The 24,318-nt window shown below is 37.3% G+C and overlaps 1 protein-coding gene and 1 pseudogene across 1 annotated transcript; one reads left to right on the top strand and one right to left on the bottom strand.

Moving 5' to 3' along the window:
- Nucleotides 1–44: 44 nt before the first annotated feature.
- On the bottom strand, nucleotides 45–24,184 carry LOC132285347 (uncharacterized; annotated as a pseudogene).
- LOC132285538 (mitochondrial inner membrane protease ATP23-like) lies at nucleotides 2,087–5,186 on the top strand (the record flags this gene model as incomplete). The annotated part of the gene is made up of 3 exons (XM_059787726.1): nucleotides 2,087–2,194; nucleotides 3,043–3,178; nucleotides 3,268–5,186. Coding segments are annotated over 3 exons (360 nt in total), but the record flags the coding sequence as incomplete, so codon positions are not given.
- Nucleotides 24,185–24,318: the final 134 nt, after the last annotated feature.

Genomic DNA, 24,318 nt, shown 5'->3' with positions numbered 1-24,318 from the left:
TATAAGCTGTTTGAATATTCCTGCTTTTGACAACCAAAGGTGAGAATACTTGTGAGTTCAATTCCTGCATGCTACTAACTAATCACACACTCAGACCACCACCATTCTATAATTTCTATCTCCCGCAGCCACCATATATATAAAAGCACCACCTTGGTAAAACGTTGCAGCTTGAGCTGATGCATATACACAGAGAGAGAGAGAGAGAGATTTTTAATATTATATTACTTGCTCGAAGTATTTTACAATCAGATATATAAATCAAATGAAGAAATCACACATTTCAAAACTGAATGTCTGTCATTGGTTATACCATCACAAATCTGCAGAAGCAAAAAGTGCAATGTTGTCTTTGAGAAGGGTCTTCTGAGCAAGCCAACGGATAGCACTAGCTGTTTCTGATGTCCCCATCTGCAAAATTAGTGCTAAATAAGTTGTCTTAAGAAATTTCTGCATCATATATGACAACTAACAGAATTAATTAATAACCCAATAGATTGTGGAATTGTATAATAATCTCGATCAGGAAGAAGTTCTAGATTATGTCATCCATTTGCCCACAACTCAATGGAGTTCGCCAGGAACTAATCCGAGGCAAGGGTTGAACAATGGGTCTGGAATATCATCACTCATACCCAGTGACACACACATACTTTATGGAGATGTAGCGAGTAAGTTTACCTTAATCTCCATAGAGTAAAAATCTTGCCACAAGCTTGCATCCTGATCATAAGATGCAAGTGCAGATTCATATAACTTCCGGACTCTTACAAGACACTCTTTATCACCAGCAGCAGATGCAAGGATCATCAATTCCAATTCAATGCAATTTTTATATATAGCAAGACCTGGATGGGGTAAAGCAAGAAACCTGCATTGGAAAAGGGAACATGGTAAATTATCATATATTAGATAGTCTAAAATTCAATAATTAAACATCAGTACAAGGCATATCTTCTAATTTTATCTAAATAGATATATTATCAAAGCATCTGAACTGCAGTGTTACACATGCTGTACAGCAATTCAAGTATGACTTTGACGAAGTCAATTGAAACAAAAGTTCAAAACTCATCAAGATCAAACTTATGAGAGAGAGAGAGAGAGAGAGATCATGGTGGCTACAGAATATGTGTATTTCATATCTCAAACCCTAAGCCTACAGTGGCTTATATAAAGATACAAGACTCAGCTAATACACAATGACCCTACAAACTATATGTAATTACATAATGACCCAAAATATTCTAACACTCCCCCTCAAGCTGGAGAGTATGCATCAAATAATCCCATCTTGGAACAGATAGTCTCTAAGGGCCTGTTTGAAGGCCCATATCTGTTATTGTTTTCATGTTTTGGTTTCATTTTTGGGCCAATATCATGTTTGGAGTGAGCTGATGTGATATTGAACAGTGTAAAAACATTATGAGATTTGGGCCAAAACCCATATCAAAGAATTGTTGATATTGGGTGATATGGTATACTGTAGCGGCCATATCAACCCAAACCAAAACCATATCAACCCTCGTTTAACTGTAGCGGTGATATCAAGTATAAAAAATCACATATCAGAAAACCTACCATTTTTCATCGTCATTTTCTCTCTCATCACGCAGCTCATTTGCAAGCGATTTCATGGGCGACAAGTATTCGACATCCTTTTCCTTACACCTTCGTAGCTAGTTAGATCTATCTCAACCTTCCTTACATCGTCGTTGCTAGGATACAAATCAATCAACCCTCCCGTACTTGGTTTTCAGCTCAATCCTCTCTCTGTTATGTATTTCTGTGACCCGAATCTGAAACCCTAGAGTTGTTCGCAACCACAGATCGACGCTCTTTTAGGTGCTCTTTCCCTCTGTCTCTCTCTCTATACATATATACAGTAGCAAAATCCAAATTCTCGATTCTCAGATCTATGTCTGTTGTATGATTTATCTCTGTTTTCGCGCATCTCTTTGATGCGATTTTGGGGTTTCAACTTTAACCCTTCTCAGTTCATCAGTCGTTATGCGAGGTAGTTCGAGGCTTTTGTATACTCTTATATCGATGTACACATTTTTGTATGTGATTTTGGGGTTTCAAATTATTGAAGGAACATTTGGAGAAATCTGGATGCAGTATTGGGGATAAGTTCATCAAGGCCGTTCATTGTGACAAGCATATCAGTGGCGGTTACGTCCGGGCCGAGGGGGTAATGATTCTCTCTGTTATACTCTTATATCAATGTACACATTTCTGTTCAACTGAACAAATAAATTTCAATGTCAAAGACTCATTTGTAGGTGTGAATTTAATCTTTCAGTATAGGTTTCAAATACTTATCAAAAACCAAGCTCAAATTATGACCCCAGTCACTTCTTAGTGATTACAAGTTGTTTCTGATTACATCATGACGATTTTAAAGTTTTTGTGCCTGAAACTTATTTGATCCAAAGACCTAAATTGAAAGATTAATTTTGGAAAGCATAAATCTTGTAGTGAATCATTAATTAATTGTTCATCCACTCTCCAAATTTTGTGGTACCTTTGAAACTCACACATTTAAATTTAGGCCAAAGTATAACTTTTCAAATTTCATCTGAATTTTCATGTGTGATAAAAGTTGCTTAACCAAATACATACTTCAATATGTTAAAGGTGGAGTCTAAATAATGAAATAATACTATCTTTCTGCTTATTCCCTTGAACCTGGTGGTTTAGTGTGTGAATGATCACTTACAATGTCAATGAGATATGGTTGGCACTGGAGCTAAATTATCGTCAAGTATAACTATCTTTTGATTGAACAATTTTGGTAAACTTTTGGCACCTTTTCTTTCTAAAGTCATCTTGATTGATCAAGTTATCTTTTGTCAATTATCAAGATCGATAGTAAAATTTGTTCTCTTTTAAAAATCCTTTTTCTTTTTTCTTTTTTCTTTTTCAATTTTGTGTGTGCCTTATTAGAGTGTTTCGTACTGATCTGTGTTGTCTTCTTTTTGTTGGATGACATTTTGACATACTTATTCCATTTCTCATTCTATATTTTGTGGTTTTCAGATAGTGGTATGTAGTAATCACATGAACATTCAAGATGAGGTCAATCAAGTTGTTATTCATGAGCTCATTCATGCATATGATGACTGTCGTGCTGCAAACTTGGACTGGTATAATTGTGCTCATCATGCCTGTAGCGAGGTTTGCGTCCCTATGCCAGCAGACTATTTTCTTGCAGTCAGTTTGTTGGAGTTTCTGTAATTCATTTTTCTATGTTCCATGTGAAACAAATTCGTGCTGGTCATCTAAGTGGTGATTGCCACTACAAGCGGGAATTGTTGCGTGGTTTTGTGAAGATAAGAGGTCATGAGCAAGTGATTTCATTTTCTTTAAAAAAATTATAAAGTTATATTACGAATCTGCTTTCTGAACATCCACCATTTTGGAAGGCAAACTTGTCAATCTAATCTCTCGCTAAGCTTATGATGTACTTTAGTTTATTAGCAGATACACATATATTTCTGGTGGGTACCCCATCAACATATATTCATTACACAAGTTATATATACAGTTATGTAAAGTTAATGAGAAAAAGAAGCAACTTTAGAGAGGTGGGAGTTTAATGTTTTAAGATTCAGGACTTCTAGTTTTTCTTCCTCCCTCCCCATCTTTAATTCAATGTTTAATATATTGATTCTTTTTTTAAGATTTAAGCTAATTTTATGTTTTTCGACAATTTTTAAACCTATTCTTTATTTTCAATTAAAATTGCAATTAGTAAGATATGCAGTAGTACTCTTTTTCAGCCATGGTTTATTCTCTTTTTCCAGAAAAGCAGAAAACACATATTGTTGAAAGTGACTAAAATATTCTTGGCATCCCTATTGGGTGGATTTTTGTACATATCTTTTCATCTATTTTTCTCTCTTGTCAAAGGCAAAGCTATGCAGTAGTGCAGTACATGCACATGCTACGTATTTCTGAATAAAATGTCACCTGTGAATTTAAAAGGACATAGCTGTATGATTCTAGAATGGGCAAAGTTTGGAAAGAAGTGGATCACAACACAACTGATTGTTTCGTGCATTGGGTTTTAGATGCAAAGCATTTATTCATCTCACCATTAGCCTTTGCACTTGTGTTTCTTTGAACTGTGTGTGCTTGTCTGCATGTTAGATTTGCATATGATAGTTGCACTATTTTAAATAACTTTTCCTTTTCAGTTAAGGAAGTGAGAGTAAAATAATCATTTGAGAAGGTAATTTTGGGTTATTTTTTCCTTGCAAAGTCTTGAGAGCCAATGATCACCTCCTCTTTGAAGGAATCACATCAAAGGCAATTCAATACTGTACGACCATGGTTTCAAGATCAAAAATCAAATTTGTTATTTGTTATTTGTTATTTTTATTTTTATTTTCTTTCTCTAGGTAATCGCACACACCCATTTGTCCAATTGCACGAGGTCATTTACACTTTAAATTTATAACTTAGCCTGAAAAAAGGTTAGATATATCTTGCTTACTACTTCTAATTATTTCATTCCTACCGTATTTTATTTTGTTTTTCTCTAATATTGTTCATGTGTTTTGTTTTACATGAGGTCATTTACACTCTAAATTTGCAGCTTAGCCTGAAAAAAGGTTAGATATATCTTGCTTGAATTAAATTTGTGGACGGTGTCCCTTGTTAAATGAATTTTGTGGACGGTGTCCCTTGTTCAAATGAATTTTGTGAGCGGTGTCCCTTGTTGAATTAATTTTGTGGGCGGTGTCCCTTGTGTATATTGTGTTTTGGAATTTTGGAAATGTCAATTTTTAAGGGGAAATCATGCCGAATTTTTTTAAAAAAAAAAAATCAAAAAAATTGAATTTAACTCTGCTTTATATTTTATGGAATGTCCAGTGGGATTGATAGGAAGCATTCTCCAGCTGCTGCAACTCCAGGAAGCTAGTGATCTCTAAGTTAATAAAATGGAGGCCTATGCAAGTATAAAGAAGTGGGTGTACATTTTATGGAATGAATATTAGTGATCTCCAGTTTTGTGTACATTTTAAGTAAGTGTAATGAAGCGTGTGTGTACACACATACTATTTTTAAGGAATGTCTAGCTCCTTATATGTGGAAGTATAGATGTGAATGGTGCAACACTCAAGTTTTTAAGATTGTGATGTACAAAGCAAAACTATAAGTGGAAGTATATATGTGAATGTTGTTCAGTCTTGTAAGAGAGGGATCTTCCTTGATTGCTTGTTTTTAATCTGTATTCATATTTATCAATTCTGCTTATGGTTGGAGATTGTATAAAATATTCAGAAGTCAGTTATCAAAATAAATACTCAAGAAAATGGGAAATGGTCTCGTGACTAAACAAAAAAAAATATTACCAATTTGAAGGACCTCCAGTACAAAATTTCAAACTAATCTCAGTGAAGTAAAACTATTCACAAGCTTCACTGTCCATCAAATCTCAACTCTGACCAATTCAAGAAGATCAATGTTTTGGCTTTTCTTGTTAGTTTCAATTACAAGGATCTCTTGCTTACATTCATCATGAATTTATATAATATATATATATATGAAATAAAACAAAACAAAGTTAAATGGAATGCAAGCCAAAAGAAAAAGATAAATGGAATGCAAAGATCTGCTAAATGGCTTTGTTTCTTTTGGTTTGGTTGCCATTATACATATAAATTTATTCATAATTTTTTTTTCCAACTCTAATGCAGAATATATATATTTTTTTTAATTTTAACAAATTATCTCAAATCATAAAGAAAAATGAACTATTTATATATAAACTTATAATTGTATTCATATATATAATTTTTCAAAACAAAAACAAAACAGTCTTTACCAAACAGGTTTTTGTTATTGATTCAGAATTTTTGATAACAAAACTAACTTCCCAAACGTGTTTTGTTTTCGGATTCTTTAAAACGCATGACAATACCAAACGTGTTATTATGTTTCTGATATACAATTATCAAAAACAAAACAATCGCTACCAAACATGGATCCGATTTCTACTAAAAACATATCAATACCAAAACGGTTGTTTTCATATCATACCAAACCATAACATATAACGTTATCGCCATCCAAACGGACCCTAACCGATTATGTCACAATGCTTTGGTAAATATATCAACTAATTGATCTTCAGACTTCACAAATGGAGTAGAGATGCTGCCACTTAATATTTTTTCTCGAATGAAGTGACAATCAACTTCAATATGTTTGGTCCTCTCATGAAACACAAGATTTGATGCAATGTGAACAGCTGCTTGATTATCACAGAACAATGGAGTAGGAGTTTCAACTGTCAACCCAAGTTCTTTTAGAAAATGTTGTATCCAAGTCAACTCACTAGTGGTATGGGCCACTGCCCTATACTCAGCGTCAGCACTAGATCGAGCTACCACCGTTTATTTTTTACTTTTCCATGTAACAAGATTTCCTCCTACAAATGTGCAGTAGCCTAAAGTAGATCTCCTGTTTGAAGGAGAACCAGCCCAATCAGCATCTGTAAAACATTCCACCCTGAGATGACCATTTGATTTATTTAGTAACCCAAAACCTGGAGCTTGCTTGAGATATCGGATAATCCGAAGAACAGCAACCCAATGTGGCATTCTAGGAGCTCCCATAAACTGACTTACAACACTAACTGCATATGAAATATCAGGCCGAGTGATAGTAAGATAAATTAATTTCCCAACAAGGCGACGAAATCTGCCCGGGTCATTAAATAGATCACCCTCATCAGACACAAGTTTTGTATTTGAATCCATAGGAGCATCAACTGGACAACCACTCAACATACCTGTTTCTTCTAATAAGTCCAACACATATTTGCGTTGAGATAAACTTATACCCTTCTTGGATCTAGCAACTTCAATACCCAAGAAATACCTAAGTTTACCCAAGTCTTTAGTGTGAAATCGATTTTGCAAAAACAACTTCAACTTAGCAATGCCTTCAGAATCATCACCCGTGATCACAATATCATCTATACACACCACAAGAAAAATGAAGCCAGCTTTAGTGCGCTAGTGAAATACCGAATGATCGGTCTGGCATCTGTTAAGATCAAATTCTAATGCCACCTCAGAGAATTTTCCAAACCAGGCCCATGGAGATTGTTTCAATCCATACAGGGCCTGACAAACAGTGTGACGATACTCCCCCTGAGCAACAAACCCAGGTGGTTGCTCCATATAAACTTCTTCAACTAAGTCACCATGCAAGAAGGCATTCTTGACATCCAATTGAAACAACGGCCAGTTATAATTGGTAGCAATGGAAATAAGTACCCGAATAGAAGAAATCTTAGCAATAGGAGAAAAGGTCTCATCGTAGTCAATGCCATAAGTCTGAGTGTACCCTTTTGCCACCAGACGAGCCTTCAACCGCTCAATAGACCCATCGTGAAGGTATTTAACAGTATAGACCCACTTACAACCAACTATTTTGGAGCCCGGAGGTAAGGGAACAAGATCCCAAGTCTGATTACGGTGAAGGGCATCCATTTCATCGACCATGGCTTTACGCCAATCCGAATTAAAAAGAGCATCCTGCAAAGTCTTGGGAACAAAAGTAGCAGACATTTTGGATAAAAAACAAGATAAAGAGGATGAAACATTATGGTAGGAGACAAAGTTAGAAATGGAATGTGCAGTAACACACGACCGAGTACCCTTACGGAGAGCAATAGGCAAATCATCAGGCAAAGTAGATGGCGTCGGATCCGAAGACTCTGAAGGAGATGGAGGGAGCGAAGCAGGCAGTCGAGGTCGGAGAGTATAGACTTGCAAGGGGACAGCTAAGCGAGGAGGTGTGGGAGCAGGAACTAGAGAGGGAACAGTTGGCATAGGTGGCTCAAGAGTAATATCGAGAGGGGTAGTAGAATCAGAAAAATATGGGAGAGACTCAGAAAATGAGACATCAGCACTAGTGAAATAGCGCTAAAAATGAGGACTGTAGCAACGATAACCCTTCTGAGTGCGAGAATACCCAAGAAAGACACACTTAGTGGCACGAGGGTCGAGTTTGTCAAGACCAGGCCCAAGATTATGGACATAATACACACATCCAAAGACCCGAGGAGTAAGATTAAACGATACAGAGTTGGGAAATAGAACAGAATGAGGAGATTTCCCTTGTAACACCGACAAAGGCATCCGATTAATAAGATGACAGGCTGTAAGAACAACATCACTCCAAAAACGTTTGGGAACATGCATATGGAATAAAAGGGCACGACATATTTTTAGGAGATGACGATTTTTACGTTCAGCTACTCCATTTTGTTGAGGAGTATAAGTACAAGATGATTGATGAATGATGCATTTAGCATGAAAATAAGTCTCAAAAGGGTCCGAGAAATATTCTTTGGCATTATCAGAACGTAAAACTTTAGTGGAACATCCAAATTGAGTTTTTATTTCTTTGCGAAATATTTGAAAAATAGAGAATAACTCAGAACGATTTTTCATTAAAAACAACCAAGTCATACGAGAATGATCATCCACGAAAGTCACAAAATAACGAAATCCATTAATAGAAATATTTTATATTGGGCCCCATACATCTGAATGAATTAACTAAAAAGGACTAGCAACACGATTGGTAGCTCTCGGTTTGAAAGATACACGACAATGCTTACTAAACTGACATGTTTCACAAGGTATGGACTCAACACGACTAAGACTAAGACTGGGGACTTGACGCTGCAAAACTGATAATGATGGGTGGTCGAGACGACAGTGCCACTGGAAAGGAGACAAAGATGATTGAAGAGCCGTGGGAGATGGTGCAAGATCAAAGTAATACAAGCCACCTACCTCATGTCCCGTACCAATCTTCTTCATCGTCTTGAGATCCTGAAAAATACAACATGAAGGATAAAATGTAACGGCGAGATTTAGTAATTTGACTAATGGACATCAAATTAAAAGGGAATTGGGGAATATATTATACAAAGGAAAGGGACATAGAAGAGGTGAGTTGGGTGTTTCCCACACCCAAAACTTTAGTAAAGGAGCCATTAGCAAGAATAACACTGTGAGAGGAAGGAACAGATTGAAAATCAGATAAGAGATGAGAACTACCAGTCATGTGATCAGATGCGCCAGAGTCAAGAATCCAGGGATTCTGACGAGAGGATAAGAGACATGCAGGTGCACTACCTGATTGGGCAAAGGAAACCATGGAAGATGAGGTGGAAGGCCATTGTTGAGACATAAACTGAGCATACTCATCGCAGGAAACTGTCATGATAACCATAGCAAGCTCAACAGCCACTTGTGGAGCAATTGGTGTGGCAGAGAAAGAAGAATCCCCTTCATTAGAGGTTACTTGATATGCATAGGAAGAAGGTGGCGGTTTCCCATGAAGATCCCAACAGTAATTGACAGTGTGATTAGTAAGACCGCAGTGAGTGCAGAGTTTTGCGTCTTGCCTCTGCCACGACCACGGCCACGTCCACGGGTAAAACGACCGCCACTGCCACGAGAAGGCTGATAACCACCCTGGTTCACAACTAATGCAGAACATTCACTACTAGAAGGAGTAGTGACACCACTTGAAGCACTCCCAGAAGCGCCACTAAATAGAGTAACACGTTGGAGTATGGAGAACATATCAGGAAGAGAGGGAATTGTAGGGCTACCCAAAATCTGTGCACGAACATATTCATATTTGGGTGACAACCCCGTGAGAAACCGAACAACATTAAAATCCTCGCGTTGTTGTTGCATGCTCTTCATATCAGAGGTGATAGGCTAACACAAGTTCAGTTCTTCACAAATTCCCATTGACTGGGAGAAGTATTCTGCAAGACTGTGAGTACCTTGCCGGAGGTCAAAGAATTGTCTGCACACCTCATAAATTCTGGTGATATTACCAGTACCTGAATATAGCTGTTGGATGCGATTCCATATCTCCTTGGCAGTATCCAAATACAACAGGTTGGAGCTGATATTAGGTTCAATACAATTCAGCATTAAGGAAATGATCTGAGCATCCCTTCGTTCCCATGAACTGAAATCTGCATCACTTTCTTTAGGCTTATCCTTAACCAAATGAGAGCCAAAGCCTTTGGCTTTCAGAAAAATAGCTACTGACTTGGCCCATAAAATATAGTTCTTGCCATTGAGCTTGACCGAAGTCATGGGAGGAGCAGGTCTGAACCGGCAGCCATGGAGAAGGAAAGAGAGAGAAGAAAAACCGAACCTGGGAAAAAAAAAAAACAAAAAAAAAAAAAAAAAAAAACTGAATCCGGATCTAGGCAAACGGGCCGGATCTGGTAAAACGGGCCAGATCTGGGCACCCGGTTTGGATCTGGGCAAACGGGCCAAATCAAAACCGGTTCTTTGCTATTCCGGTTTTAGTAAACCAAGGGTGGGATAACTTCACGCCTGCAGCCAAACACCACCCTTCTCCTTCACAATCAGCGCCGGCGATAACCAGAACTCTGCCACCGACAATAAACTCCAACACCCGAGATTCACAATGGAGAATCAAGGCTAGTACACACCCTAGCCCTTGCAGCGGTGACGACAACCCAACACCAACAGCGATCTAACAACCGATCAGAGAGGGTTCGCAATGATGGAACCTCTGCAACTTACGACAGCCAAGGCAACCTCAACCAACAAAACGAAGGGCTTTAGATCTGAGAACGATGGACAAGAAGCGCTGAACACAATGACAGCTTCAAATCTCCGGCTCTGAACAGAACGACGGCGAACCCTTCGGCGAAGAACAGAATCGACTTCAATCTCGATTTCGATTTGTAGAAGAACACCACAGATGCAATCACAACCACAATCTTAGTTTCCCATTGTTTCGTACCGCTCTGATTCCATGTTCAAACTGATGAGAGAGAGAGAGAGAGATCATGGTGGCTACAGAATATATGTATTTCATATCTTAAACCCTAAGCCTACAATGGCTTATATAAAGATACAAGACTCAACTAATTACATAATGACCCTACCAACTATATGTAATTACATAATGACTAACAGGAATAAATAAATAAACTCATCAGCATCTTACCGCTTATACATCTCTCTTGCGCACTGAATTCCATTCTTTTGAAGAACCAAATTTACAATGGCAAAAGATAAGGAAAATCCACTGTCGCTGCAACCAAATTTAGCCAATGAAACCACTGATAGCTCTTGTCAAAATAATGTCTTTGATCAGAGAAAAATTTGAGGCCCTGCAGAACAAAATAACGTTAATACGATACCAGTCCAAGCATTTACTATCATCTAGTTGTTTGTGACTCCTTTGCCATAGGAAAATAGCTAATTAAACTAATAGTACAGACACTGGTTATCTCCTTCCACCATTCATTATCAACAAGCGTTTGAACAAATTCCTCCACCAAATGACACTTGCAAATAAAACATGAATTGGTTCACAAGGATAGAAAAACTAAATTTGAAGTAGGTAACTTTCATGGAGACAACAATCTGGAAGCATTTCTTAGTTCGTTATAGAGCCTAAAAAGCCCCTTCAAGTGGTATTGTTTTATAAATCATAGAAAACTCTTTGTTGTAGAGGTTAAACTGATGGGGACAGAAAGAGTTTGGTGGATAAAATACAAAAGAGAAAAAAAGTATGTTGCCATTAGATACATGATGGGATGATATGAAAACCGCTATAACTCCCTATTTCATACCAGCGAATTTAGACAATGAGTTAACTTGGAATTTATACGATTGGTGCAAGAAACTATGTCTGGGAATAGCGTGCATTGGAAAGTTCCATAATTAATTAGGGATAAATATAACTGACCTCCCTTGAGGTTTGTCATAATTATACGGATCTCCCCTTATAGTCACGGACCATTAAATGGACTAACGGATTTGCATAATTTACTTATATGTCCTCACATAACAAAATAAATTTACTGTACTGCCATCTCTTTCTGATGAGATCAAGAAACAAACAAGCCCCCCCCCCCCCCCCCCCCCTCTCTCCTTCCCTTGTTCTCATCCCATTTCCATTTTTTTTTTTTTTTAAATTGTTTATCACAGTTAACCTAATGTTCCTGTACAAATAAAGCATAAATACAGAAATAGATTTAGAGAGAGAAAGGAGGTTTAGAGGGAGATAGAGAGATGGGGGAATTCTTTCAGGTGGTGAGCGTTGGGAGAGAGTTTGGTGTCGGCGGCGAGAGAAAATATGTTTTTCATTTCAGCAGTAGACAGTTAGTTGAGAGGGAAATAGGGAACCCATTTGTAGCATTTGAAATAGGATTTGAATCAAAGCTTTTATCGCTTTATATATGTATATGTATGTAGATATTTTTTTTTTTTTTTTGATAAATAAAGATTTTATAAAAAAAGGCTCAAAAGGGAAGCGGATCCCAATGAAAATACAAGAAGCCACAAAGGACTCAAGCCTTCAAAGAGGCCAAAAAATCAACAATCTCCTCCAACGATCTAAAATCTCTCCCTGAAACCCAACAAAAAAGAGTGGAAATAATCGAGAATTTAAGTACCGAAATCGACATCGCATTTCCATCAAAATATCTTCTGTTCCTTTCAAGCCAAATACACCACCACACACAAAGCGGCGTAGCCCTCCATGCATCCCGACTGAGAGCCCCCACAGGGCAACCTCTCCACGCCTCAATCAACCCTCTCGCAAATCCAGGCATAACCCAAGAAAACCCAAATAAGCCGAGCATCAAATCCCAACAATCTCTAGCCAAAGAGCAATGAATGAGAAGGTGATCCGCAGATTCCTCATCACAAAAACACATATAACAACGATTGATCACCACCTGGCTTCTCTTTCGCAAATTATCCTAGGTTAAGATCCTACCCAGAACCGAAGTCCACACAAAGAAAGCCACCTTGAGAGGAGCCTTAGAACGCCAAACAGACTTCCACGAAAAACGAACATCAGGAGCAAAAGAGAGACACTTGAAGAAAGACCTCACCTCGAAACGCCCCTGAGAGTTTGCTACCCATGACCAACAATCCGAATCCTCTCCCACAATCCTTTGGCGATACAGCAACTCCAGGAAACGAATAACCTCCTCGATCTCCCAATCCTGAAATAAACGCCTGAAACGGACATCCCACACCAGTTTCCAATTATCAAGATGATAACAGTCGACCACCATGGCCTGCCTATCCGAAACAATCCTGTAAAGCTGAGGAAAAGCGAGAGCAAGAGAAGAATCATCACACCACACATCCTCCCAAAAACGAATCCTCCTCCCATCTCTAAGACAAAACCAAATGTGTTTGGAAAATTCATCCCACCCCTTCCGAATAAATTTCCAAACCCTGACCCCCCGAGAACCCCACACTTCCAAAGAACTCCACCCTCCTCTCAACTCCCCAAAACGACACGCCACTACCCTCTTCCAAAGCCAATGTCTCTCCACACCAAATCTCCATAACCATTTTCCTAGGAGGGCTTTATTAAAAGGCACCAATCTATAAAGACCCAACCCACCATTCCGAATAGGCCTGCAAACCTTTTCCCATCGCACCAAATGAAACTTAAACTCTTCACCTCTACGCCCCCCACAGAAAATTACGCTGCAACCTCTCAATCCTTTCCGCAACTGAAGAGGGAATCTGAAAAGGAGAGATAAAATAAGTAGGAAGAAAAGAGAGGGTGCTCTTAATCAGAGTGACCCTGCCACCCTTGGAAAGATACTGCTTCTTCCAACCCGCTAACCTTCTCTCGAATCTGTCCACCACTGGGTCCCAAATCCCAACACATCTCGAAGGAGCACCCAGAGGCAAACCTAAGTAAGAAATGGGAAATGACCCAGTCCGACAACCAAGAATGTCCGCAGAAGCCTCAATCTCAGGGACCTCCCCAACCGGCACCAAAACACTCTTGCCCACATTCACCTTAAGCCCAGAAACAACTTGAAACAAAATCAAGACACATCTCAAATATCTAATCTGGGACACATTCGCATCACAAAGAACTAAAGTATCATCAGCAAACATCAAATGAGAGATCTCCAACTAAGAAGAAACATCCCTTCCCACCCGAAAGCCCCTCAAAAAGCCTAACTCTGTAGCCCTTCTCATCAATCTACTAAGGGCCTCCATCACAAACAAGAATAAGAAGGGGGCGAGAGGATCCCCCTGTCTCAAGCCCCTTGAGCTAGAAAAAAAACCGGAAGGAGCACCATTAACAAGGATCGAAAATCGAGCACTGGAAATGCAAAAGTGCATCCATCTCCTCCACCTATCACTGAACCCCATCCTCTTCAGAGGAAAGGAACTCTCATCATAATCAAGCCCCAGTGCAAAGTTGATCCTTGTATCGGGTTTCATCTGAAAAAGCAATTTTGTGAGCCCATTTTCTCTCTCCATATATACACACACACATATACATGCTCTACCATGGAAACTACGACAATGGGTCTAAGATAGTTCTAAAGAATCCTGACAATTTGTAAATTGCTACCAATCCAAAAACATACCACACATTCACTGGGAATATACTCCACCATTCACCGGATTCTTATATCTACTTCCCCAACGATCTGACCCACCTCTCCTACTATACACACACACACATATGCATCTATGCAGACTATGCCCAATTTTATTTTCGTAATTCACCATCACATGTGATAGTTAAAATAGTCTTTTTAATGCAAACAAGGGTAATATTGGCATTCTAGTAATATACTAATATTATGTATATGACATCAGAACTTCCGTCATTGACTAACACACACCGTTAAATAGGGAGGTCCGTATTACGAGGCTTGATTTTTAGGGGAGGTTCGTGTAATTTTATAAACCATAAGAGAGGTCCATGTAATTATGGCAAACCTCGAGGAAGGTCAGTGTAATTTACCCTTAATTATAAGATCAGAATTACTATGGAACAAGATGTATCAATTCACACAGTTGTTCTTCCGTCATGCCGTGGAAGTTACAATTCAGGCATAATTGCTACATTATTGATGTTCAGGACTTACATAAGTTGTCCCTTGGTTCAAAATGGAAGAACTATGTGGTGCCATGCAATCTATATTTCATACACAAAGTTTAGGTAGATATTATTAGTATCCTAAACAAACAGTCAAAATAGCAGCTGCTTCTTAAACCATATTTTGGAGCTACAAAAGCCAAGATGCCAAGAATTTAAGTGTCATAGAATAACAAAGTCCATAATAACCTTTATTTCTGACATTCTGAATTGCGACAAAAGGGAAGGGAGAAAATGGGAGTTTTGTTTGCATACCATGAGCCACAAGCTCTCTGCTTCTGGAATGGCCACCTTTGTCAGAACATCTTTTAGGAGAAGAAAGATGGATTGTAGATCAGCTTTGTTTGAGTGAGACTTCTTTGCAATACATTTCATTTCTGCTGAGAGCCTTAAAACCGATAAACACACTGAATCTGAAAGTTTTCCATTGCAAAGCTTTTCTGCCAGCTCCCTAGCTTCGTCCAACCTCCCCAATTGCAAGTAAAATGAAATGTGTTGGCAAGCAAGATCTTCAGCAACACACCCCATGTTTCCAGCCCTTCCGTATACCATCAACATATGTGAAATAGGATCTAAACTATGATCTGAAGTGCTCAAGATCCCAGAACTTTGAGTTTCTCCATTTTTAGGAACAATAAAATCCATCAAAAACTGTGTGTACAGGTTCAACATCATGGCAGAAGGCACAATTTTTAAAGCTTTCTCATAGACCTGCAAGTGGCATAACAGAAAACATGATCATCAGAACTGCTCAAGATCACAGAACTTAAGTTTCTCCATTTTTAGGAACAATAAAATCCATCAAAAACTTTATGTACACGTTAAACACCATGGCATAAGGCACAATTTTTAAAGCCTTCTCATAGACCTACACGTGGCATAACAGAAAACATGATCATCAACCGTTTATACCCACGAAAACAACAACAACAATAATCAAGATTCGTTTATAGAGAAGCATACGGATAAAACAACTCTAGAAGGAGAAGAAAGCACAAGGCTTTTTAAACTGCAAAGAAAAAAAGAACGTAATAGCCACCCTATTCATGCTCTAAGCCTCAGATAAATTTGAAATATTCACCACATGTATGTATATGTTGAAGAATGACAATATACCCAAACAACAAACCACCCATTCTACACCTCACACCAAACGTGTTATTGCATTTAACGGTCCAGGGGGAGAGACTCAATGTGGTTGGGTGGTTGCTAAAAAGGTATCTGAACTTAAATACATAACAAGAAACACGCATTCCTGATCTATAAATTTTCTTTCCAAAAATGCTCTCAATTAACACAATTTACTTTGACATCCTCAGCATTAGTTTACACAGTATATGAAGAATGCATAAACAATTGTGCATACAATGTCTGGAAGTGCAACAACCAAATGAGCCAAAATAAGTACAAGCCGCAACACATAAGAACAACAGAAGATATATTCGTAATTGAAAGTTTTCAGATTCACTAGGTAGAGTCCACACACATCAATCAGCAGTAACACTACTCATCAAGGTTTAGTGAGTTCACATGGAACCATACCTGAATTGCTTTGTGTAACTGACAAGGCATGATTTATTTACCCATCTCCTGTCCACTGTTGGGATTAGTACTTTCAAGTTTTGCAAGCCAGTTCTAATATTCTATTTCGTTTGAAAAGTCTCTTTACATGTCAGCCAATATCTCTTTTCTCATTTCTTCTGAATGTTCTAAATCTGTTGCTTCCAGTATCTCAAAAAGATGCGTTCTCAGGCTGAAACTAGAAGGGAGAGCTTCAACTGCACAGCTGTAAGCATTTCAAAGAACATCCAAACCTTGTTCCCGAAACAAATCAAATTTCCTCTCAGACTCCCCATTTTGAACGTCCGATGTTTCATCATTCTCTCTTTTTTCACCTAATGCCATAAAAAGTTCTTTGTTATCATCTCTCCATTGTTTTTCACCAGCATCAGGATGCTCACAAATCAATGTCCCCTCATCTTCTCCAAGAGCAACCCTCCTGGCCTTTAACTTATTAAAATATGTTAGTTCCATTCATAGAAACTCCACCCATAGATCTTCTGAAGTTGGACAGACTCTCAAACCTTTCTGCATGAGTCCACGTGCAGCCATAGGATTTAAGTTATGGTCAAACTCCAAAGCAGCAGCATATATCCAAACCCCAGGAACTTTTGGGTGAAGCCTGGTCAACTGAGCAAGGACCTGCATAAAATTTAAATTAAAGAAAATTCAAATAATTGCATTGAAGAGTGAAATTCTCTGATTACAGTCTCCACATGAGAAACATAATCAATTAGCAAGTGTATTGTGTTTGTAGTGTTAGTTGAATTTGCAAGTGAACAATTTTTGTGACTCAGTAACCAAATAAATCAATATGAGGATTCAAGTCCCCAAAACAGAAAATTGTAGTGTATTTGTGACAATTTTGTGGTACAGTGAACAGATATAGGTTATGACACACAGAGAGTCGAGCATGAAATTCAATTATGCCACTTGCAATAAAATTAAATATAAAAAGATTAAAATTTGCATCTTAATACATCCCGGATTTTAAATTAGGTTTTATGAGTTTTGACTTGTGTTCACTTGATTTAAATTTTAGAGACTGTTTTATATCATTTGGGTGTTTTTATGGAAGAAATGGGATACAAGTGGATTTTTAGAAGATGTGGAATGTAAATAAGGACCTTGGTGTGATAAGAGTTGTTAGTAGGGAGGGCAATGAAAATATGCTAAAGTTCTTTTAGTGGTTTAGCGCTAGGACGTGTATTAGATTACTCCTGCACTTGTATAGGAGATAAAGCATGACGTGTCCCGCCTTAAGTTCATTTTACTTAGACCTGTTGGTTATTAGGCATTCACACAAAACAATTGTACTATAGTTATTTACCATGATATTTATCTACTTTTGACTCCCATATAGCACCTAGGAGAGGAAAACAAAAGAAAGGAGGAACCAGAAAAAGAGGGAGTACAGACTTGGCCGTGAGTTTAGAGAGAGAAAGAGAACGAGAGATATAACAATGATAGGCTCAGCTAACAGAAAGAGAAGGAGGAGGAGGAGGAGGAGCAGAAAAGGAAGAACAGGGAAAGATTCAAAAAGGGCGATTTCAACCGAGGTAGGTTTCCAAACTAAAATGTTTTTCCTAACACGTGTTTTCTTTCAAATTGGCGAAATTTATAAAATTAGAGTGTTGATGATTAAATTGCAAAATCATGAATTTATTCTAAAACAGTTTTGTCACGAGCATGAAAATTTCTGAAAAAGGTGTTGATCCCTAAATTTAGTTTTGTTATGGAGACTGTGGACTGAACAATACGTTGGGACTGTTATTTTTACATGATTTACTTTGGTTATTTGAAATTGAAATTTTGAGATTTTGAAATATATTGACTATTGATGTTGTGGGATTTTGTTTGAACTAATTTTGTTAAGATTTGAGTTAAGTATGAATTTTCAAAGGAGCTTGAAATCTGTTGCACAACTGTTTAGTTTCCTTTTTTATTTTGAGTAGAAAATTTGATTTGATTTTGTGAATGTTTTCGTGATGATTATTTGCTAGTATTTTGATACAACCAGTTTGCTTCTAAAAGTTTCGGATATTGGATTAGACCAGCAAAGTAAATTTGACGAATTTTTTGAAACAAGTTTTTTGCTGAGGTCTTACTATTGACCGTGCTTTCTGGAAATTTTCATTATAGGTCTATGCTACACTTTGATTATGGAATTTTGAAAGAATAAGTTCGATGTGTAATGGTTTCCCTGGAATTTTATTTATACTACTTAATTTGTAGTACTAAATTTATGACGAATATTGATACGTATGTGTGGCTATGGAAAAAGAGTAATTTGACTCATGGAAATTATGTACATAAACATGCTTTAGTAATTGAGTATGTTTTGGTAATTGAGTATGCGCCCAAGACAAAATAGGTAGGGTAAGCATTTCCCTTAGGTTGAAAAACATTAAACAACAGGGTTTTTAATGAGGGGGTGTTCACGGTCGTGCAAGCCCCTAAAGCCGAAGGACGGAGCACGGCAGTCCCAGGGGGTAGGTCCCTGAAGACGCAAAAGGGATACACAGTACTAGTTTGGATATGAGATTATCATATTCCAGAATTCCTTACATTTGGTGATACTTTTATTCTTATTTTGCTTTGTTGTACAACTACACATTTTGAATAAATGATTGAGACGAATTGAATTTGGAAGCGATTTTATAGTACAACTTATTTGATATATTAGCATTGGTTGCAGTCTAGACTAAATGTTTGGTTCAGTTTCCGAAAATGTTATGTTACTTCTTTTCTAAACAAATTGTTCTTCTAAATGACCTCCACAACAAAGTTTTGTGTTTCAAACTCCGGAAACCTACTGAGCTCTTTTGAGCTCACTCTTTTTCTATAACATTTTTAGGTCCTAGCAGTGGTGAGCCGAGGATGGTGCTGGAGTGACGTGCTCACTAGGACTATAGCTTTTCATGGTGATCTGTGGTTTAGGTGGGAGATGCAGTCTACTTTTGGGTTTGGGTGTTGGTGTTCAGTTCGGTTATGTAATTATTGATGCACCATTTGGTTGGAGACTTGTGTAGCTTCCATTATGTAACTTGTATTTTGGAACTTTTGGTGTGATGTAACTGTGTATACATACAGAATGAATTGTCATATATATATTACCTTTTGTGTGAAAGGTTGATAAGTGAGTGGACTTTTAGCTATTAGTTTAGAGATCATGTTTCTATCTATGATATCAAGCAAGAAGTGACTTTATCCAGGTCTTGGTGGTGTGACAAAATGGTATCAGAGCCCTAGGTTTGAATACCTTGGGACAAGTGAGTGGAGGTTTGGACCTCTCATTAGTTGGTAGATTATGTGTAATTTTCTTGCATCAAGCTATGGCGTTAGTATATTGGGTATTTATCCAAAGGGGTTGAGATCGACACCATGGTTAATGGTTGGCTGGAAATGTTGTGCAAATGACAGACTGAAAGAGGACACCCGTGAGTAAATAGTTTATGTATCGTCTTTTTCATGAAGTGTCGGAAATTCCACTTGAGGACGTTGCTATAATTGTGGGGGCTTAACATGTACTTTGTTTTTTTCTTTTTCTTTTTTGTTCTTGAGTTATCTACTCATCCAAGGCTTGTGTTTATTGTTGAAAATCTTGAGATTCATAGTGTGGTGGCTTATATAATGGTTTCCATACCATTTTACCCGGTAGCTATGTATGATTGACTAACGACTTTTGAATGTTTATCAAGTGTTTTCTGAACCGAAATTATGGAATTATTCTGGATGAAATTTAATTCTTCTACTTATTTCGGTTACACGTAGTGCCTTTAAAAAAATAATAATAATAAAGGAAATATTTGTTGATTTAGTATTCTATATTATCTTTGTTACGCATTTGGGGATAAAGCATTTGAGGTTATTACAGATTGCATTGGGAAAAAAAAAATATTCACTCTGGAGGCTAATTTTCTTGTTTAGTTACTGTTTGGCTACTGAGAAAATGCAAGACTACGGAGGCAATAGGCATCTTTTGGGTTTTGAAGTCTAACATGTGAAACAGTCAGGAATGAGAAACTAGAATCTTTATTTAGGTCTGGCCATTTCAAATTATCTGAGGTGACTTAGGTAACTCATTCAGGAAAATAAACTCGATTTATATTGTTGGATATTTGGTTGGATAGTGACTGTATAGTTTTGATTCATGGTGGGACTGTTTCTATATGGGCCGATGGCTTAGTAAAGAATAGGACTAAAAGTTGTTTCCTAAATCTCTCTGAATTGACAAGAAGTTGATGATGACTGTGTCCACATCATTTTGGTGATAGTTATTTGTTTAACTTACGACCATACAGGTTCTACTGTTGTTTCCTAGCATTGTTTGCTTTTTTTCATTACACCATTACTACTTTTTATCTGTTAAGTTGTGATTTACATGGAGAGGCTGATCATCAACTAAACTAGAATCTAAAGGAAGTAATGTTTGGTTAATTCGAAGGAGACAAGATTCTGTTTGGTGATACGACTAAAGTAGTATGAGACTGCTATTGTAGTATCTGACTAAATTAATTGTGGATCTGCTGTGTGTTGTCAATTACGGGTTATATAAGGTTAAGGTTTTAATCCTAGTAGAGTTACTCTTTATCAATTTGGTTGGAACTTCGGAAGTAATTTGCTTGAATGTGGATTTTCAATAGATCTATTAAAAATATTAGGATCTTCAAAAAGAAATGAGTTGTAATTAAAGATCGATGTAGAAATGCGAATTGAAGTTTTATGTGGTACTTATAATGTCCTGGTATACATCATTATGGAAGAAAAGACTATATGAGTCTATATTGATATAGGGTAATGACTTATTAGGTGAGATTGATCTGTGCTATAGTTGGCTGAATCATTTTGAAGATTCTTTTGCATTGATTATCTCAGCAATGGCTATAGTAACAATTTGTGGGAGTGCTGAGTATTATCACAAGCAGTCTTAGTTTGGTGCTAAAAGAATGATGAACTTAAATTGTTTAAAAGGACTAATGTTTGAAAGGACTCGGATTGTTGCTAGATGGAAGAAGCTTACGATATTTAGGACCATAGTTGATTTCTATAAATGTTTGGAATTTTTTGGGGTGACTATAATAGATGTTGTATATGTGGAACAGGTTTCTTAAAGTCTTAAGGATTTTCGGTGCCTATACTTTTTCTATTTTTGGTATACGTCCGATGTTTTAGCAGGTGGATGATCTTCTGTGGGAAGACTCACTTTGCAATTGTAGGAGCATGCCTGCAGAATGTTTGAAGACACAGAACTCCCTATGTGAATCGGAGAGTTTTTCTCAGTATTATTCATTTATGGTGTGTTGGCCTTGGGGGAAAATAAGCTGAAAGTTGTAATGGTAAGATTTTAATAATTATTCAGTTGGTGGTGAGTGAGCAATCCCTTCATAGATTTTGCACGCATGAGAAGAATGGTGGGAGTGTTTACATTCTTTCCATTTCTCATAATTCATAGAATCTATCCTTTTGTTTCCACTCCCTTTGAGTGATTAAGGATATGTCTCATTAAATGATTTAGTGGATGGATACAGATGATGTTGAGTATAATATTGGTGAACTTAAAGGGAGGTTCTTTAACCACCATATTTGGACTTGGAATTTAGACATATCTAAAGAATTGAATTCTGTGTTTGGGATTGAAACACGGATAACTATTTGGAATGTTGCAAATCTTTAAATCATCATTCTTTTCTTTTGGGATTACTTGAGGATAGTGTAAATGATTTTCTTCAAATTGAAGAACTGTCATTGAAAGAAATCTAGAAACTTCCTTGTCTGGATGTTAAAATATATATATATATATATTTATTTTTAAATCCCTACTTGAAGTTGTGGAAGGAAAAGAAACTTAAGGATATATAAGATGATCCTCATATGATGGAACTTGAAAATATGAAGTTACGGAGTTAGTTAAACACAGTTTTCTTTTAGATGGTAGTAGGGTCCAACTTTATAGATTTGGAAGAGTATTCATCATGCAGCTAGCAAATTAGAACTCTCATATGGAATTTCTATTGGCTAAGCAGACAGGAGTTCTTTATCTATTGATTGCAACAAGTCAAGTACTTGATCTATTTTGATACCCAATTTGTACGGGATCAGAATAATTTTATGATTGTTTGCATCTTTTTTGCTGGTTGTCTATCGTGAAACAAATGGCCTGCTGAATCATCTCAATTCTGTTACGGAAGGGATTACATTTTAGGTTGAATGAAAACACAACAATGGTGGAATTGATCTACGTTTGGGGAGTATGGTGTGAGCATTATAATTGTGTTTGATGGACTATATATATTGAATGATAGGAAAAGGGTGTGAGGTTGGTTACATTATAAATTTCGAGGAAGAAACTTCTTTTAGGAGGGTAGAATGTAACATCCCGGATTTTAAATTAGGTTTTTGATTATGAGCTGTGACTTGTGTTCACTTGATTTAAACTCAATTAAGCCACTTGCAATAAAATTAAATATAAAAAGATTAAATTTCGCATCTTAATACAAGCAGTACCTAACAACAATATAACAAAATGAATATCTAACTGCTGCTCATGTTCATATGAATACAAAGTTTTATATATATAAGTACCTTCTTCATACGACCGTTCCTCCAATAATCCTGGAAATAGAGGAAAAATCAGAAAGTGATTGCTTCAACTTCTTATTGCCCTGTTTCTTCAACTGGCGAGAGATGGCCTTCGTGCGAAGAAGGCGAAGAGCATCGAGCTGCTTCTCGTAGTCAATGTAGGCCAAGAAATCTTGCTTGAGATGGCTCGGACGCTTAAGTCTGTATTCGAACTTCCGTCTCTGTTTCACGATCTCTGCTATCTCAAGGCGGGTGAAGAGTCCTCGACGTTCTAGGTCGTCGAGCTCGTCCACCATGCGCTCAAGCCTGTACTGTACCACGTCCGCCATATTCGATCACAGGTGCGTGTGAGAGAGAAGAGAGAAGAGACACAGAAAGTTCAACTCGTAGTGGACTATTGCTCTAAGTCACAGGATGGTGACGAATCAGAGCTCCGCACTCGTATTTGCGATTTGGGAGCGAAAACGGCATAAATTCGCGAACTCACTGTGAGTCCTCCTTCGTTTCAGATAGTCTATCAGGAATCCACACAAAAACAAATAAATCGCAGGCTACTGCATCAGAGAGAGAGCCAAAATCACATTCTTGTCGTAAATGCAGTTTAGGGTTTCCATTGCAGAGTGATAGCATTCGAAAGGCAGTTGCAGCGGCTGTGGATTCTGTTGGCGAGGAAAGGTGTTACCAGGGATTTTGGGTTCTAGTGTAACAAACCAATGGTGGTGCTCAGCTAATAAGATGGACTTCTAAAACATTAAAATTTTTATGGGCGAATAAAATATAAGGTTTTTTCTTTTCTTTTTTTTTTTTTTTTTTAACCGGAATAAAATATAAGTATATCTGGTCTAAATTTGCAGCCCTATTTAGTATTTGCTGCCCTTAATATGGGCTTGTTTTGGGATTTCAATATAAATTAAAAAAAAAAAAAACTATTTTATTTAATTATCAAGAATGTTTATTAAATTATACATTTCCAAATATATTATCAAATGCATTTTATATTTCACATAACATATATAAATAATATATAATTAGGTGTCGACCCTTTCTTTTTTATCTTCGAACAACTTTGCCTTGTCCCCCACCTGTTGAAAGGCTCTCTCAAATAATTTTGAACTTTAACGGTTTCACACTCTCTGTTCTTATTTTTACTTCCACTTCTTTACGTGACTTAAATCTTATCCGTCTGACTAATAGGTTAGA

Source organism: Cornus florida, unplaced genomic scaffold (genome assembly GCF_030987335.1).
Source record: "Cornus florida cultivar Cherokee Brave unplaced genomic scaffold, ASM3098733v1 CherokeeBrave_3.0.0_Hap2_Chr11, whole genome shotgun sequence".
In the NCBI taxonomy this organism is placed as follows: domain Eukaryota; kingdom Viridiplantae; phylum Streptophyta; class Magnoliopsida; order Cornales; family Cornaceae; genus Cornus; species Cornus florida.
The sequence above is the reverse complement of the archived record's forward strand: the minus strand, read 5'-3'. Positions and strand labels throughout refer to the sequence as shown.